We start from the raw sequence: 18,397 nt of genomic DNA, 5'->3' as shown, positions 1-18,397 counted from the left end.
TTTCTTTATCCCTCTCTTAGGGCTCTGTTCTTAGAATCCATTGCCCCTTTCCTTACCTCGAAAGGGGAGGATTATGATTGTTCTGTGTGGGCTGATAAGCCTGTCTTTTTTTTTAATGTCATTATCAAGAATTTGACTATAATATAAAAATTTTATTTCTCATCTCTGTTTTTTGGATCATGTCATATGATTTAAGAATCATGTTGTGTGATTAATGTTACTTGTTGTCCCCTTAAGTACTGATTAATGGTATCTGTTGTCCCCTCAAAGCAATTAAGTGATCATCATAGACTGTGGGTGGGGAGGTTAGCTGGCAAACATTCTTGCAGGAACCTTCTAGTAAAACAAAAATTCTATAAATTGAATGCCTGAAGAGGCTGAGCTTAGGATACTGTTTGCTATACAACTTTGGCAATTGAAAATTTTTTTAAGTTGAAAATATTACTATGCCCATGTATATGGCATTTTATCTTTAGATGACTCTTAGATTATTATTATTTTTTTAGTGTTCTTGGATTGTCTCAATATTCAGCAGCAACTCTTTGGAGGCAAATAGCAATAAGCGCTTGGAATACATATTGATAAAATGATACGGTACAGAAGTAGAGTTGATAAAAGGATACAGTACAAAAGTAGAATTGGCTACTTTTTTTAGGTGTAAATGCTGCTGACAGTATATATTAAGGAAAAGCTTAGTAAGTGTATATTAAGGAAAAGTTTAATATGCATTAATATATACTTAGCTCACTTTTTGCATAGGTACTAGAACTACTTCTGTCTTGTGTTAGACATCCAACAAACATTTTTATAGCTATTATGTGCTTGTAGAAAATGTACTTTCTTTTGATCTACAAGTATGAAAACTTCCCTTCTTCCCTCCTGACAAGACTCTCCACCCCAAAATGAAGAGTGGGGTGCTAAAAGGGAAGGTGGTGGTTAGATAATTCGTGACTCAGTGTCATCTACAAATCTCCTCTTGCTAAAATGTTTCTCTTTAGCATTTCTGAAGTGTAAGGACCAATGAGTGTAACGAGTGTTAACTCATTAACAGATTACTAGACTTTGAGCAGTTCTGGAGGAGCCAAAATCCAAATGAGAACTTGGATCTTGTAATTCTGTTAAATCAGCAAGTGCTTATTTAAAGCTGACTATATACAAGATGCACTTTGAGCCCAGTGGGAGATTCAAAGAATTGGAGACAGATTTCTGAGTTTCAGGAACATAAGAGAATATACAAAGTTTAAAATCCCATGATTCTCCTCCCTAATTTAATTTTTTGGAGTGTTTTTCTTTCCTTCGTATTAAACTTTTACTTTGAAAGTTCCCAGAAGTTGGGACAAGCAAGTAAGAATGACAGTTGCCTAAATTCTTCAGGATGGGGGTAGTTACTACTTTATGATAGTGAATAATTTCACTGTAACTGTTTTTACTAATGGTCTACAGTAGAAGTTTTTAGATTGCTTACTTATGTGTAATTTGGTTTAGTCAACACAAGGATGCATTTGGTTAGCCAGAATGCAAAATTTGCTGGCTAGAATGGTCTTGGAAAGTTTTATGGGGCAGGGGGGAATATGGCATTTGGAAGAGTAGGCAGCAGTGGGAATCTCAGGCAAGGAAGGGAAAGGCATGGGCAAAGTCCCAGAGGACAAAAAAAATTTGTGGTAGACTCACTTTTCACCTAGACCTGATCAGTGGTCTTACCTTATGTATTTTCAAGATTACCACAGTTTTTCTTCTGTAATTACCATTCCTTTGATTTTATTTTTAAGCATGATATTTAATGATTTTTTTTAAAGATTCGAGCTCTTTTTTTAAAAAATAAATTTAGTTATTTATTTTTATTTATTTATTTTTGGCTGCATCGGGTCTTCGTTGCTGTGTGCGGGCTTTCTCTAGTTGTGGTGAGCCGGGGCTACTCTTTGTTGCGGTGCACAGGCTTCTCATTGCAGTAGCTTCTCTTGTTGCGGAGCATGGGCTTCAGTAGTTGTGGCACATGGGCTCAGTAGTTGTGGCTCGCAGGCTCCAGAGCACAGACTCAATAGTTGTGGCACACGGGCTTAGTTGCTCCGCGGCATGTGGGATCTTCCCAGACCTAGGGCTCGAACCCATGTCCCCTGCATTAGCAGGCGGATTCTTAACCACTGCACCACCAGGGAAGTCCTAATGTGTTTTAAAGTTTAACATTAAAGGAGGAATTACTTTGTTTGAGAAAGTGTTAAAAGGCTGAAGAATCTTGATCTAAATAATGATTTCCTAACAGAGATCTGGGAAATCCCCAGTAACTGTCGTTGGTTCAGAGAACAGTCCTCAGGACTGGGAAGAGAAATAGGGGAGTCCCAGAGAGGGGCTCCATGGTCAGAACCATTTGATCCTCAAAACAGAATGAAAAAAAATTTTAAGTATAAATATAAATGCAGATGTTCATTATTATAGATAGAGTAAAGTCACTCCTGTCAGAGGAAAAACTTTTGGCTGTGTAACATGGTGATGGAGAAATCTTTGGTTGAGTAGAACAGTTGAAGGCCATATAAGGAAATTTTTCTCCCCCATTTTCTCCCCCATTCTCTGGAATATTTAGGGCTAAGTTCTTAGTTTCTGATACCTTAAAAGTCTTCTGTTATTAAGAACTATTATTTAAAAAAAAAAAAGACATTTAGATGATGACATCAGAATTTTAGAATTACCCATAGTCCTGTAACTCTTAACAACTATTTTCATTTTTGCATGTTATCTTCTAATCTTTACTTGTATGCATACTTTCTTAGTAATGGTACTTTAAAAATTGATGAAGAAGGAATACCAAGATCTAGAGAATTTTGTATGATTCCGTTTTCTTTTTAAGGTATGTGTTGGGTGGTGGAGCATTATGCATGGAACTACTCACAAAACAGGTGACTATTTTCTTATGGTATTCGTGTTTTTCAAACATAGAGTGTTTTAACTATGTAAATTAGATTCTAAGTGGACAAAGCTCTTTGTAATAGTACCTACTTTAACATAATTTTTGTTTTTTGCTAAAAGCACCTACTTTTAATAATGAAAGCTTTTTAAACCAGTAAAATGACATTGTACTTGCTGCTTAATCTATGCTAGGATGGGCAATAAGAGTGATGTATATTTAAAGTTGTAATTTGCTCATTTTTAGCACTTCGAATGTTGGTTTGCTTTGCTTCGTTTTTTGTGAGATTTTGGAAATTGTTCAACTTTACTTTTACTCTTTGACCACAAACTTCTTAACATTAATTTGCTGTTATTGAGTCATTATATGCCATTTTCTTAAGCTTTCCTAACTGGGAATCAAGAATACCACTGTGTTTTAAAAAAGTGTTTTCTTCTTTCTGTAGGGCTGGAGCAGTGCCTATTCAATAGAATCGGTCATCATGCAAATCAATGCCACCTTAGTCAAAGGCAAAGCCAGAGTGCAGTTTGGCGCAAATAAGGTACTTTTATTAAGAATGTCACATAAACTATAAGATATATTTCCTGTTATCTTATGAGGAGGCTTCTTTCTATTCTCTTAGTCTTTGTTATTTCTACTATAGTTAAATATGTCTATAATTTGAAATTTATTCTTGGTTTATATATACTAATAAGTAAAAAAATTATATGTAGTTGTAAGTTTCCAAAAATTGAGATCATGTTGTAATAGTTAATTCCCAGTGAGCATATACGTGCTAGGCTGTAATCTAAACTTTTTATTTGTATTAACTTTCAGTCCTCTTAATAACCTAAAAGTAGGTACTGTTATTGTCCTCATTTTGTAGATGAGGAAACTGAAGCACACAGAAGTTAGTAACTCGTCTAAGGTCACAGGTGGCAGAGTGAGGATTGGAACCAGACTTTCTGGCCGTTAGTCTCTGCTCTTAACCACTGAGTTCTTTTCTTTATTCACTTACTATATCAGAAATATCTTTTCATGTCTAATTGTAGTTATCTATAAACACTTAAGTGGACACTTAAGGATGTACTCTGAAGTTAGTATGTTTTGGAAAAATATGTGATGGAAATCATCCTGACCTGACATTTAAAAAAATCTGGATGTTCCTAAAGTTTCGTGTGAATTTTGTATTAAATGCCTATCCAAATAGTACTAAATCTAAATAGGTATTTATAACTGTATTGCACATCAAATCGTGAGCCCACTAGAATCTTAACTCACAGGGGAAGCAAAAAATTGAAAAGGCTGTTTTACAGAATTATATACTTGGGATAATATTATAAAATAACTTACTTTTAGCTTTTTAAACAGCTATTTCTTTGCATTAGAACAAAGTACCATTTTGTATAAAATCTAGAAGTTAATTGAAAAGTAGTGAATTGCTTATAACTACATTTAACTAGTGTTTCTTAACAGTGTATGTATTTTAGGTATTTTAAATGTGGCAATAGAATGATGTATTAGAACATCAAAACTTTGTTTTTCTAAATGACAATTTATGCTCACTATACAATACAAATAGAAATAAATACAAACTAAAAAAGTCATCTGTAATTTGAGTGTCTAGAAATACTATTAGCATTTTGGTGTACTTCCAGTCTTTTAAATTTTCTTCCTGGCATTTATTTATATGTAGAACTTGATGTTAAATTTCATCATTTTTTTTTTTAATTAGCGTGTTTTTCCCATTAAGAGAAAATACAAAAAGCTTAGAACAGTGATTTTTTTTGAGTAATTGAAAGACCATTTTTACCAATAACTCACACTGTAAACTTACCTCTCTGGGCATCTGTATCTTTACCTGAAATACAATTGATCTGGATATTTTAAGTTTCTTCCAGTTTTAACATTCTGTAATAACAATACGCTATCTTTGTTCAGTGCTGTAATTCCCTTGGAATCAATCAATTTCAATATAATTGCCTTAAACCTTTACATTTTCATAATTGTAGTTTTGTTAGCAAGTAAATATAACCATTTTATATAGAGTGCCAAGTTAGGCAGCTAAATATGTTTGCATATTAGAGTATGTCTTAGAAGGTGAATTTTTTTAATTGTCAAGGTGAAACCTTACCCTTCTATTTTTTTTTCTTATTAAGAAATATTTGTCAGTTAAGAATGTAGAAACTTTGCATGATGTAATATGAGTGTTACCTTCCCTTCTACTCAGCAGGGAATAGTCTGAATGTTAACTTTAAAAATACTACTATCAAAAAAGTAAGGTGCTAAATGGTGTTAAAAATACGCTACCATTTGTGTAAGAGGGATAGACAAGGACGTATTATAGATGTGCTTTTATAAGCAGAGAATATCTCTGGAAGGATATTCAAGAAAATGCTAATAACGATTATTTCTGACAAGGGAGTGTTGAAATATTGAGGGGGCAGGTTAGAATTGGGAGGGAGACTTTACTGTAAATCATTTGTGCTATTTGAATTTCTTTTTGCCATACAACTATTCAGAAATATTTAAAATATAAAAAAATACTGTCAGCTATTGGTTCAAAATAAATGAGTTTGTACCCTAAAAAAACTTATTAAAATGAGATAAATATACGTAAGTACTGAAAAACAGAAAAAGTTGCCCATCCACACACATGAAATTTGGAGATAGGGTCAGATTGATAGAGCTGAGGCTCTGCAGCTATGCCTGGGACAGAAGGATCTTGGCAAAGCTGGTTTTCTTATTCAGTTAACATGGAATAGAATATAGACTGTAACATTAACTCTAGGCTATAGTAGTGAGAAAGCCTTCTAAAGTAGAGGTCTGATCATATGACTTTTAGCAGGAATTGGGGGTTTAGATAGGCAAGACAGTGCCTTCTAAGAAGCTTCTGTTCACTGTTTGGAGGGTAATGGTAGTTGAGCTAAATAGTGAAGTCCTAGAGCACACAGCCCTAACTAGCTATTTCTATCATCAGGAAAGGCATCTGTCTTCTCTACAGCCCATAGACCTCCAGTTATTTACCTATAGGATCCCCTAGTCAGTGATCACATTCAGATGAGAGAACTGATTTTTTTTTTTTTTCCCTGGGGGAAGTTGTTACCTATACTAAGCACTCCAGTCTTCTATTATAAATGAGCGAGACTGGTCAGCTGAATCTGGGAACCTTGAATAATCCCGAGATTCTCCAAGGGGACTAAAGTGGTTTCATGTTAGTTGTATCCACAGTTCTCATCAGCAGCAGATACAGTCTTCAGAGGAAAGCATTTCTAATTTAAGCCTGTAAGATTCTCAAAGATTAAGATCAAGCAAATACGAATTCAGTGAAAGATGACAAGCACATAAGTAGACAACCTAACATACATGAGAACTGGCAGAAACAATGAATAAGAGATACATATTCCCAAAGACTTGAGGTTTTGGAATTAGCAGATACTAGAATTTTGAGAAAATGAATAATTATATGTAAAATCTAGTGTAAAGAAAAAAGAATCATAAAATTGAGCAAATGATAAGACCAGGAATGATGAGACAGATCTGAAAAAGAATGAAATAGAATTTATAGAAATGAAAAATGTTGAAATGAGAAACAATAGATTAGACATCAGAAGAGGGAATTAATTGATTAGAAGAAATAACTCAATGTTGCACAGAGAGACCTGGGGATAGACAGTACAGCAGAAGTTAAGAGGTAGAGATCAGAATGAGGTCTAAAACATGTCTTATTCGAATCCCAGGAGGAGATAATAAAATTATATTAAAGAGAGAAATAGAAACCAGAAAGTGAAGTTGTAGAAGCAGGCCCAAATAAATAAGTCATAACAAATAAAAATGGACTAAAGTTACCAGTTAGTTCAAATTAAAAAGTGGTCTTGGGCTTCCCTGGTGGCGCAGTGGTTGAGAGTCCGCCTGCCGATGCAGGGGACACGGGTTCGTGCCCCGGTCTGGGAAGATCCCACATGCTGCGGAGCGACTAGGCCTGTGAGTCATGGCCGCTGAGCCTGCGTGTCCGGAGCCTGTGCTCCGTAGCGGGAGAGGCCACAACAGTGAGAGGCCCGCGTACCGCAAAAAAAAAAAAAAAAAAGAAAAGAAGGAAAAAAAAAGTGGTCTCTAAGAAGTGTATTTGTTTATTTTTATTAAAAAAATTTTTTGAAGTATAGGTGATTTACAATGTTGTGTTAATTTCTTTTGTGTTAATTTTTTCCTGTACAGCAAAGTGACTCATTTATACATATGTAAATATATTATTTTTTATATTCTTCTACATTATGGTTTGTCACAAGAAGTATATTTAAAATGTAAGGATACAAAGAGATTGAAAAAAAAATTTTTTTTAAAGAAGAACGATAAAGATAGGCCAGAATAGGCATACCTTGGAGCTATCATGGGTTCAGTGCCAGACTACTACTTCGATAAAGCCAGTATCACAATAAAGTAAGTCACATGAACTTTTTGGTTTCCAAGTGCATACAAAATTTACACTGTACTGCAGTCTATTAAGTGTGCAATAGCCTTATGTCTAAAAAACAATGTACATGCCATAATTAAAAAAAACTTTACTGCTAAAAAATGCTAACATTTACAACATCATCTGAGTATTCAGTGAGTTGTAGTAGTAACACCAGAGATCACTGATCCCAGATCACTGTAACAGATATAGCAATGAAAAAGTTTGTGTCACATTTTGGTAATTCAAAATATTTCAGACACACAAAATGAGCCGGTGCTGCTGGGAAAAATGGAGCCTATAGACCTGCTCGACGCAGGGTTGCCAGAAACTTCAAATTGTAAAAAAGGCAATATCTGCTAGGTGCAGTAAAGTGAAGTGCAATAAAATGAGGTTTGCCTGTATACACTAACAAAAAGATGATGTAGCTGCACTATCAAACAATTTGATTTTGGAACAGAAAGCATTAGCAACTACTTAATGATGAAAGTCTCATTTAACTAGGAGGATATAATTTTTTACTTTGTCATGCTACCTATCATTTGTTGAGAGGAAAAAGCAGGGGACAGTGACTGACAACAATAGGCTGTACATTAATTTTCTTGTATAACCTTAAGGATATACAAGGAAACTAATAACAGTATTTAATTTGGATAGAAGAAGGAAGGTGGATAGGGGAGGAACTGGGTGGTTTCAGGACAGGTAGGAAGGAGAGTTGTTACTTAGAATATGTTTATACATTTATTCTTATGCTGTGTGAATTTATTTAAAAATTCTGTGACATAATATAATAGGTGTGTACCACTATGGAGAATGCTTATGATGTATTAACTGGAAGTTAAGATGTAGGCCAGTTGTACTCATGGGGATAAAATTAATGCTAAACTTGGCCCCTTAAAAGAGGTTCTGATCTAGAGGTTAACAAAAGAAGACTCCTTTAGTAATGGCTTGATGCCACTTGGACATTCTTTAGATTTTTAACTCAAAATGTCATTCATATGTGTAGTCCTTAAAACCTAATGTTTCCTTACCTGAAGGTAATATTTTGTAGTTCTTTTTTTTTTTTTTTTTGATGGAAGTTATGAGGAAGAGTTTTTCTACCTGCATCCAAATAGCATCCTTTAACTTTATTCATAAAGCCTTGTACTTGTGCAGTGGTAGGAGGACTTATAAAAATGAACTGTGAATTTTGTAGATCTTTCCTAGAGAACAGTTATGGTTTTGTTGTCCCTCTAAAATGGTAGAGAATAATGAAATTGAGAAATTTATTTTGGAAATGGAAATATAACTTAGTTTCCTGTGTTCTTTTAAGTACAGCAGTGATGCATCCATAAATTATTTGTAATGATTTTCATCTACTTATAGTTTTGATATAAAATGTATAATTCTCTTTCAGAATCAATATAATCTAGCAAGAGCCCAACAATCCTATAATTCCATTGTACAGATACATGAGAAAAATGGTATGTTTAGTTAAATAAGTATTTATTGCCATTTATGAAATTTTACATAATGTACTGTTGATATTTATCATGTTTTATTCTTCTGTTTTTGCTTTAATTTTTTACAAAGTACAGCCACTACAGTGAAAAACTTTAACCTGAGGATACACAGTGTTTCATTCAAAATCTTTGTATCCTAAATACTTGGCCTGCGAACCTCTGAGTCAGAGTCAAGATTTTTGAGTAGATTGAGGAATGGATCACTTTACTCACTTGAAATGTATGGTATTAGGATAGGAATTGAGTTAAAGGCAACTCTAAAGGTGGAGTTCTTGCTGTTAATACTGAGTAAATGCAATCAGGATCATGAACCAGTTTCTGAAACATCTTCAGACTACTTAATGCTTTTTGACAATTGTACACATTTATTTATTCAAGTAAAAAAGTACTGATTTCAGTTTATACTTAAGAATATTTGAGTTGTATATTTTAAAAAAATATTAAAATATCTTTCAAAACTTTATTGGCCTTTTAAAATTTTGCTTATTTTCACAATGCATGTTTGGAGCTTTTGTCTCTAATAGTGAGGCAATAAACAAGTAGACCTGGAATCAGAAGACCTATTATCAAGTGGCATTTGTGTCACCCATTAGCTAATGGGTAATTAGTCCCATTACCGCTCAGCCTCAGTTTCCTCATCTCTAAAATTGGCATGATGTCTGTCTTGCCGAACATGAGGAAAAAGCGAGTAGTGTGTACGCACAGCATTTTATAACCAAGTGCTGATATTCGTGGTAGCTGGGGTAGTGAAACTGATGCTTTTTTGTGCAGAGTAAGTAAATTGATAGGAAGTAGTTTTCTTCAAGAGTATTTACAGTAAAGTGTTCTTTACTTTGCTAGAATGTGGTAGTTTGTGACTTAGGATTTGTGTTTTGTGTGTGCTCACTTTTATTTTAATGACAGAGCAAACTTGCCACTTTTGCAGTGACTGCTTACTTCTGAAAGAGTAGTATTCAGAACAATTTTCAAGTTTCTGAAGAGGGAAATGATAAAAAACTTGAGGACAAAGCTGGGTTTTCATAATAATAATCTCCAGCACCCTAAATTAACAGACCCAAAGACTCCTGTATGCTACTTCATTAACCACGTGGATGCTTCACAAATCTTGGTATATTCATACTGTTCCAATGGCAATTTCGTACCAAGCAGTACTTAATCTCATTTGCCTTTTTAGAGAGAGCTTATATTTTTGTTGAGCTTAGAAACATATTTTTTTCTTATGTCTTATTTTTTGTTAAATTAGATGTTGTAGTCAGCATTCAAAAATGGTTATGGAAACTGTATTTGAGAAAGTGTGGGTGTGTGTATAATTAGCTATGGTGAAAGAGCAATAGATTCAGATTCAGGAGATGGCTTCTAGTATCTTCTGCTAAATCTGATCTTGGGCTTACTTAATCAGTGCACCTGCTGAGATGGCACCCTCACTGGTAAAATGACATCACTGCCTGATGACAGTCCAAGTTCCTCTTATTCTAAAATACCAGGATTTTGTTTGGGGGATAGCTATTTTCAGTGTGGTTTCCTTTCAAATACTGAATTGAAATGAAATATAAAACCTAGCTTGTTGCCTAATATTTCCACACTGTTCTCTTTTGGTAGAAATGCCATTAATATAGAGATCTTATATTGAAAACTCAAGTACAGTTTATTCATAGAAAATAACTTTATATTGTGAACATAAATATCAAAATGCTATGTTACCAACCCAAGTGTAAGTTTAATTTTTACAGTAGTTTACAGAGGAAAATTATGGGTAGAGAAAGTATCTAACCTTGGTAAAATGCCATTGCTCTTAGTTGGTTTAAGAATTAAAATATTTTAACTGTTTTTTTCCCCATTCTTTTTCAGGCTGGTACACCCCTCCAAAGGAAGATGGCTAAATGTGTTGACTTTTGTATGTTTGGACCAATGTTGCTTTAAAGAAAATCTTTCCAACATGCAGACACAAGCTTTGAGTGCCCCTATAACAGCAGTACCGAAGATGTTAGCTAATAGATATTTTAGTGGATAATCTGTCAACTGATCCAGTATAAGTTACAGCCTTTCCATTTTTCTCATTTTAGGTACCTTGGACTGAGCAGTGGGGCCTTTACTATATTTTTCCTGATAAATACACATACTGGCCACTCCTTATCTCTTTCTTTGAAAGGTGAAATGTGTTAAGCAGACAAGTCAGCATCAGGTTACTGAAGTTGCAACTTGAGGGCAACTTTCCCATTTTGAGCTCATGTGTTATGAGGATTTGCAATATATTGTTCCATTTAAAGCCAATAAAAGTTTAATTGATGTTTAATATTGGTTTAGAAAATTTAAGATGTTCTAAATCACAGTAGCTTTTTCAGGTTAAAACCATTTTATGATATTGCCAAAATAATGACAGGAAACATACTTATTAAACTGTTAAGATTTTTTTTTTTTTATGGCTATGAAGATCTGAATTGTTTTTCCAAGATTTGCTCTTTAGTAAGTTGTACTTTTTAGGCAAAGCAAAGCAAGGCTGTGCCAATTCAGGCTTGTAAGTAGTCATTTCCACTGGGGCATCAGAGTCTTGCTGGGCTGAATCTGCTTCTTGTTGGTTCAATATTTACTATGAAGAAGAGCTTGAAGTATAGAGCTTGAAGTTATTTTAAATACTAAGTCATTTTACGTTTCCATTTTATTAACGGGATGTTGCAATCAGTTGTAAACTAATAAACTTATAAAGTGATTGGCACAAAGACTCTTTGAACAAAAACTGCACAGTTAAGTACAAAAAGTATCTAATTTGGAGACCTAAAGTTTTTGCTATAGTCATAACAATGGCTTTTACATTGAAAGACTAATAGGAACTCTACATATATTAATTCTTTTATAAAACCTGACTTAAATCAGTGTACTCTCCATTTTATTGCCTTACCAGAATCAGTCCTGTTGGGTTGGTAGTAGATTTTTTTATATACCCAAATTTGATTTAAAAGTAAACTCTAGTTATTAAGCACTTTTAAAAAGAAATCCAGAAGCACATTTTTTCTGCACAAACCAATTACAAAGTTCAAAAGTGTTTCTTATGCTTTGAGACTCAGTTTTTAACTTTGTAAACCACATCTGAGAGACTTGGCACTTCTGCATTATTGTGTTTAATTTCCTTTTTTTTTCTATTTTGGTTAAGAAAACAGTAGAAAAAGATTTTCTGGCATTCTTGTTCACTTGGTTACATTTGTGTAAAGTTATGATCGCCAGTTGCTCAGATAAGTGACAAGGAAAAATTCTTTAAAGCATTAAAGTTCCTTAAACCTAAGGCTAAATCTTGAATACATTATTGAATTCTTTAATATCCTGATGGCTAGCAGATTGACAGCTGCACATTCGGCATGCTTTGTTTGTTTGTTTTTTTTTTGGTTTTTGGTTTTTTTGGGACTTTATTTTTCATTGCAGATTTATTTGGCAATGTACAGTAAATTTTGTAAACTTGCATCAAGTTTATGAATAAAGAACCATTTAAAAAATAACTTTGTCACTTTTCCCTCATAAAAGATAGTCTTTGCTTCAAGTTTCTACAGGCTGTTGGGTTTCTGGAATAGGATTATATATGGTGGGATGGGGTGAGAGGCTTGAGGGGAAGAGAGGCAGATTGATTTCACAAGAGAAAGCTAGAGAATCCAGAATTGGTGTGTATAGACTTGGAATACTCAGGGCTTCCTCAACCTGTTCCCTCTCCCACACTTATTTTTTAATATAAATTCAAGTGCTACTTTCTTTATGGCTGTCCCTAGTTCTCCAGGTTACTGTAATCTGCTCCCTCTTTAGTATACCCATAGCCTCTTACACAATTGTCAGTTTATCTCACATACAAGAAGTCCAGAGGTAGGAAAATTCTAGGCATGGTACCTCTGCTGCTTTGAGATTTTTCCATGTTGGTTTCATCTTTGGATAGACTGTTGTCTTGGATGTGCAGCCACCTTAATCCATCCAGAGGTAGATAATGGTCCTGTTGTCTAGTGTCTCCTTAGGAAGTGAGGAGCTCTTTAGAAGTCCCCCCCCACCCCCAAAGCATTATTGCCTCTCACTTTTCCTTGTCTAGAACTCGGGCCTGTGTCTACCCCTAAACTAATGGCTGGTGAAAAGAATGAGACCTTCATGATTAATATGGACCAGTGGTTCTCAAGTTATGATTTGGAGAAAGCTGGAGGCTCCTGAGACCCTTCTAGGAGGTTTTTAAGATCAAAACAATTCTCTTAACACTAAAGCATTATTTGCTATTTTCACTCTCATTCTTTTACAAGTGTACAGTGGAGTTTTCCAGAGGCTACGTGATGTGATAGACGTGATATTGTAACAGATTGAATTCAGAAGCAGATCAAGCTGTCTTCTATTAAGCCAGAAATTAGAGGTTTGCAAGATGTAAAGATGCTACACTTATTCAATATTGGAGGGGGAGAGTGGTGGAGATTTGGTAAAGTTATTTTTTCATAAGTTATTTTGTTTATGTGTCATGAATTTTAAGTGAATTAATATTACAATGTTTTAATTAAAAAAAATAAAATTTATTTATTTTTGGCTGCGTTGGGTCGTCGTTGCTGCATGTGGGCTTTCTTTTAGTTGCGGCGAGCAGGGGCTACTCTTCGTTGCGGTCCGCGGACTTCTTGTTGCGGTGGCTTCTCGTTGAGGAGCACCGGCTCTAGGCGCGTGGGCTTCAGTAGTTGTGGCTGGCAGGCTCTAGAGCACAGGCTCAGTAGTTGTGGCACGGGCTTAGTTGCTCAGAGGCGTGTGGGATCTTCCTGGACCAGGGCTTGAACCCGTGTCCCCTGCATTGGCAGGCGGGTTCTTAACCACTGTGCCACCAGGGAAGCCCCCAGTGTTTTAATTTTTAATGTAAATATAAATAGTCATAACCCATCTAAAGAAGCTCTTTAGTGTTGCCAGTATTTAAGATTGTGAAGCAGTCCTGAGGCCAAAATGTTTAAGACCAGCTTGTTTAGACCAACCAAATTTACCAGTCAAGAACTGGGCATCAGATCAGGCCCTTGTTAGCCAGGAAGCGGCAAGAGGAATAGATGTTAGCTGGGGATACAGCAGTATCTGCTGTGCTTACATTCCTTCTATCTGTGATTCTCAAGCTGGGTTTGCATCACGGGAAAGCTTAAATCACAGTAAAGCTGAAACTACGACTGCTGGGCCCCACCCCCAAGTGTTTAAGTAGACCTGGGGTGAGGACCGAGAATACGCCAAACGGAGTTTCTCAGGTGAATCTGATGCTACTAGCAGGGAACTAGTGTTTGGGGGCGTGCTTTCATAGAAATGGTAGGTGCTCTTTAAGCCGTTGAACACATTCAGAACTTGAGGGCTGCACGGTGTTGAATAAAGGTGGTGATTTTCACAGTTTATCTTAAAGCAGATACTGCCAGTTCAAAAATTGGACTCATGCGGTTAACAGGCATTGGGACTGTGAAGACCCATTATTTAGTCTGTGCCTTCCAGAACTCATGAATTAGAAAAAGACCTGTACCGACAAAGAAAATACCGCTGCAAGTGCAGTGAGAGGCACAGAAGGAGGTGGATGTGGTTCGACTGTGGAAAGCCACCTGGAAAGTTCCAGGAGGATTACACGACGCGTGGCCACCACCTCCAAGCACCTGCCGCCGCTCCCACACCAGCGCCGGAAACGCTTTGGCTTGGAGTCACGTGGGCGCCTCCTCAGCGGCACCACCTCCCCTGACCGGCCGGAAGTGGCGCGCGCGCCTGCTCAGTACGCGCACGGCCCGGCCTACGCCGCTCCCTCGGAGCCGCCGTACTGCTTCCCCGTCGGGTTGGTGAGGCATGGAGCCGGTGGGCGGTGGCGGTGGCGGTGGCGGTGATCGCCGCGGCTCCTCCCCCGCAGACCCGCGAAGCACCTTCGTGTTGAGTAACCTAGCGGAGGTGGTGGAGCGTGTCCTCACCTTCCTGCCCGCCAAGGCGTTGCTGCGGGTGGCCGGGTGAGGGGAGAGGAGGCGGGAAGCTTACCTCGGGACTTGCCTGGGCTGGCGGGGTGGGCGGATACCGTCGGGACCCAGGGATGACCCGGGCTCCCTATCCCTACCCCTGCCCCAGGTGGTGGCCCCATAAGCTAGGTATCCCGGCCGTAGTGCTCCCGGGGACCTTTCCCAGAGGAGCCAGGTTTTCTCTGCCCCCGGCTCTCCCTCCGAACCGGCGCCCGACGCCTCCCCCTCCCGGGGACTTTGGATCCCGCAGGAATCTCCTGCAGTTGCGCTAATGGGTGGTGGGGGCCGGTGGTTTGTGAGCCGCGGGAGAGAGGGAAGTGAACGTCCGTTCACAGCCCTTTGTGCGTTTGCGTCCCCAGCGTGTGTCGCTTATGGAGGGAGTGTGTGCGCAGAGTGTTGCGGACCCATCGGAGTGTGACCTGGATCTCCGCGCGCTTGGCGATTGCCGGCCACCTGGAGGAGCATTGCTTGGTCCGCGTGGTAGCTGAAAAGCTTGAGGTAAGTAAGAAGGGGTGTTGTGTACAGTCCTTTGCAGGGTTGGTGGGCCAGTCGTTGAGAACTAAATGCAACAATTTTGTATATGGCGTTACTTTTTGTAATTTAGGCAGGTTTTTCTCGTGACATGAAAAGATTTTGTAAACATCAGTTTTAATGACTATATTGTAAGGATGTGCCATGGCTGCTTTGACCGTTCTTCACGTATTGGGCACTTTATGTATCCAGATTGCCACTGTTATGAAAATGCTGTTTAGAACCATCCTTTTACCTGCTTTCCTTGTCACTGTTTTGCAGGGGTGGTAACTGAAGGCTCTCTGTTGCATAGTGTCACATAAAAATGCCAAGAACCAATACTTAAACCCCAAAATTTCAATCCCTGGTCCTGTTTAAAATTATATGTTTAGTATAATCTAAATTATTAAAAGCAAAAAAGGAAGAACAGAAAAGAAATAAGCCAAAATGCTAGCAACAGTTTCCTTTGGGGGTAGAAGTGTGTGTGTGTGTGTGTGTGTGTGTACACTGTGTTTTTAAAAACTTTTTCTTTTCCTTCAGATTTTTACCACTGCAAGTATTATTTTTATTTAGCTTTAAAAGTTTATATATTGTAAAGGCTGTTAAAGCCAGGCAGACATAGGTGTGAACCCAGCTTTGGCACATACTAGCTGTGTGACTTTGAAAATGTTACCTAAACCCTCTGAGCCTGTAAAATGAAAAGAAAATAATGCCGTTTACACTCTTACAGAGTTGTAAGGATTAAATAATGAAAAGTTAACCCATGTAACATTACCTACAGTGCCAGGAATATAATGTTTTCAATAATTGAAAGTATTATTCTCTATTAATATCATTACTAAAATTCATGTACTAATACCCTTAAAGAAATTTATACATTGTAGAAAACTCTATTGTGGAGACAAAAACATGAAAACCTTGTCCAAATCATTCATGCTCTTTTTCTTTGTGTTTGCCAAATTATCTAGTAGACATGATACTTTATAGCCATAAAGAAAGTTGATTTAGCATTTTTACTAGAAATATTTTAAAATCCACTGAAAATTTTATAAGACATCTTGTCATTTGGAACTTCTTTAAATGAGGTTCTAGTTGTCTTCTATTTTGCTTTGAGAACATTTCATGTTGATGATTGCCACTGTCACTTCTAGTGAGACTTGGGAAGGAAAATTCAGCAGTTGCTTCTCAGTATGTACCAGAAAAGAGAATCATAAAACCTCAGGGTTAGACTTCCAAACTTTAAGAATAGGAAACCCAGGGCCTAAGCACTTCCAGGAGTTATTCTGCTGGTTTATGGCAGAGTCAGCACTAACACCTAAATCTCTTAAATTCTCTCTCCTTTACTCACTATACCCAGCATCACAAACTCAAATGACTCCAGAGTTAGGTAACTCACAGTGGGTGGATGACTCAGTGTGCCATCATAAAAAGTGATAGGGCTATGGCAGACCAGGTAGTGCTTGCTTCTCCTTGGCCCCAGTCAAGGGGAATGCAGTCTAATAAGTGTTGCCAGAATGTCTACTTTTTCAAAATAAATCCACATTTTATATAAATATTTTGTGGGAATTTTAAATGTTGGCAACCGAAATACATGTGTGTGTCTGTCTGCTTTGTTTTCTTCGGGAAAATTAATTATTTTACAATTTAAGTATACTTAACTTACATCACTAAGTTAGTTCCAGATGCACAATATAGTGATTTAATATTTCTATACATTACAGAATGATCGCCATAAGTCTAGTTCTCCTCTGTCACCATACAGAGTTATTATAATATTGATTATATTCCCCATGCTGTACATTTCATCCCTGGGACTCATTTATTCTGTAACAGGGAGGTTGTACCTCTTAATCTCCCTTACCTGTTTTACTCATCCCCCAACTTTCCTCCCCAATGACAACCACCTGTTTATTCTCTATCTATGATTGTTTCTGACTTGTTACATTTGTTCATTTGTTTTGTTTTTTAGATTCCACATATAAGTTAAATCATATGATATTTGCCTTTCTCTGACTTATTTTACTTAGCCTAATACCCTCTAGGTCCATCTGTATTGTCACAAATGGCAAGATTTCATTCTTTTTTTATGGCTGAGTAATATCACATTGTAGGTATACCACATCTTTATCCGTTCATCTATTTGTGGGCACTTAGGTTGCTTCTGTATCTTGGCTATTGTAAATAATGCTGCAGTGCATATATCTATTCAAATTAGTGTTTTTGTTTGTTTTTTTTTTCCTCCCAGAAAAATACCCAGAGGTGGTATTGCTGGTCATATGGTAGTTCTGTTTTTAATTTTTTGAGGAACTTTCATACTGTTTTCTACAGTGGCTATATCATTTTACATTCCCATCAACGATGCATGAAGTTACCTTTTCTCTGCATCCTTGCCAACACTTATTGTTTCTTCTCTTTGATAGTACCTATTCTGACTAGTATGAGGTGGTATCTTGTTATGGTTTTGATTTGCACTTCTCTGATGATTAGTGATGTTGAACATCTTTTCATGTGTCTGTTGCTTGTCTGTAAGTCTTCTTTGGAGTCTATGCAGGTTCTCTGCCCTTTTTTATATATAAATAATTTTTATTGAAGTATGGTTGCTTTACTCTCCCTATTTATTAATTGTGTTGTTTGTTTTTTTGGATAAGTTATATGAGTTCTTTGTAGATTTTGGATATTAACCCCCATAAGAGATACATATTGTTTGCAAATATCTTCTCCCATTCAGTAGGCTGCCTTTTGATTTTGTTGATAGTTTCTTTCACTGTGCAAAAGCTTTTTAGTTTGATGTAGTCCCATTTGTTTATTTTTGCTTTTGTTTCCCTTGCCTGAGAACACATATCCAAAAAATATTGTGAAGACTCATGTCAAAGAGTGTACTGCCTATGTTTTCTTCTAGTAATTTTATGGTTTTAGGTATTACATTTAAGTCTTTAATGCCTTTTGAGTTTATTTTTGTGTACAGTGTGAGAAAGTAGTCTAGTTTGATTCTTCTGCATGTAGCTCTTCAGTTTTCCCAACACCATTTATTGAAGAGGCTGTCTTTTCCCCATTGTATATTCTTGCCTCCTTCGTCATAGGTGAATTGACTATGTAAGTG

At 36.7% G+C, this 18,397-nt stretch overlaps 2 protein-coding genes and 1 long non-coding RNA gene across 4 annotated transcripts in view; 2 read left to right on the top strand and 1 right to left on the bottom strand.

Annotated features, from left to right (window-relative positions):
* UBE2Q2 (ubiquitin conjugating enzyme E2 Q2) overlaps window positions 1-13,368 on the top strand; it is a 72,426-nt gene extending 59,058 nt beyond the window's left edge. The window contains exons 10-13 of one of the 2 annotated variants that reach the window (XM_027123718.1): window positions 2,843-2,891; window positions 3,345-3,440; window positions 8,725-8,791; window positions 10,679-13,368. In XM_027123718.1, coding sequence (XP_026979519.1) covers window positions 2,843-2,891; window positions 3,345-3,440; window positions 8,725-8,791; window positions 10,679-10,710 — 244 coding nt within the window. In that variant the 3' untranslated portion in view covers window positions 10,711-13,368. The remainder of the gene's footprint in view (window positions 1-2,842; window positions 2,892-3,344; window positions 3,441-8,724; window positions 8,792-10,678) is intronic. The other variant, XM_027123719.1, reaches the window with a different exon arrangement.
* Window positions 8,299-17,848, bottom strand: LOC113629294 (uncharacterized). Its single transcript, XR_003436491.1, has 3 exons — window positions 17,721-17,848; window positions 15,590-15,595; window positions 8,299-8,309 (listed from the first exon to the last, which is right to left on the bottom strand). It is a non-coding gene; the product is annotated as an uncharacterized LOC113629294 (long non-coding RNA).
* The window catches only part of FBXO22 (F-box protein 22), a 30,281-nt gene continuing 26,420 nt past the window's right edge, over window positions 14,537-18,397 (top strand). The window contains exons 1-2 of the mRNA XM_027123717.1: window positions 14,537-14,781; window positions 15,147-15,285. Coding sequence (XP_026979518.1) covers window positions 14,627-14,781; window positions 15,147-15,285 — 294 coding nt within the window. The 5' untranslated portion in view covers window positions 14,537-14,626. The remainder of the gene's footprint in view (window positions 14,782-15,146; window positions 15,286-18,397) is intronic.

This window comes from Aethalodelphis obliquidens, unplaced genomic scaffold (assembly GCF_003676395.1).
Source record: "Aethalodelphis obliquidens isolate GAN/ISIS:26980383/991018 unplaced genomic scaffold, ASM367639v1 scaffold26, whole genome shotgun sequence".
Taxonomy (NCBI): Eukaryota; Metazoa; Chordata; class Mammalia; order Artiodactyla; family Delphinidae; genus Aethalodelphis; species Aethalodelphis obliquidens.
The sequence above is the reverse complement of the archived record's forward strand: the minus strand, read 5'-3'. Positions and strand labels throughout refer to the sequence as shown.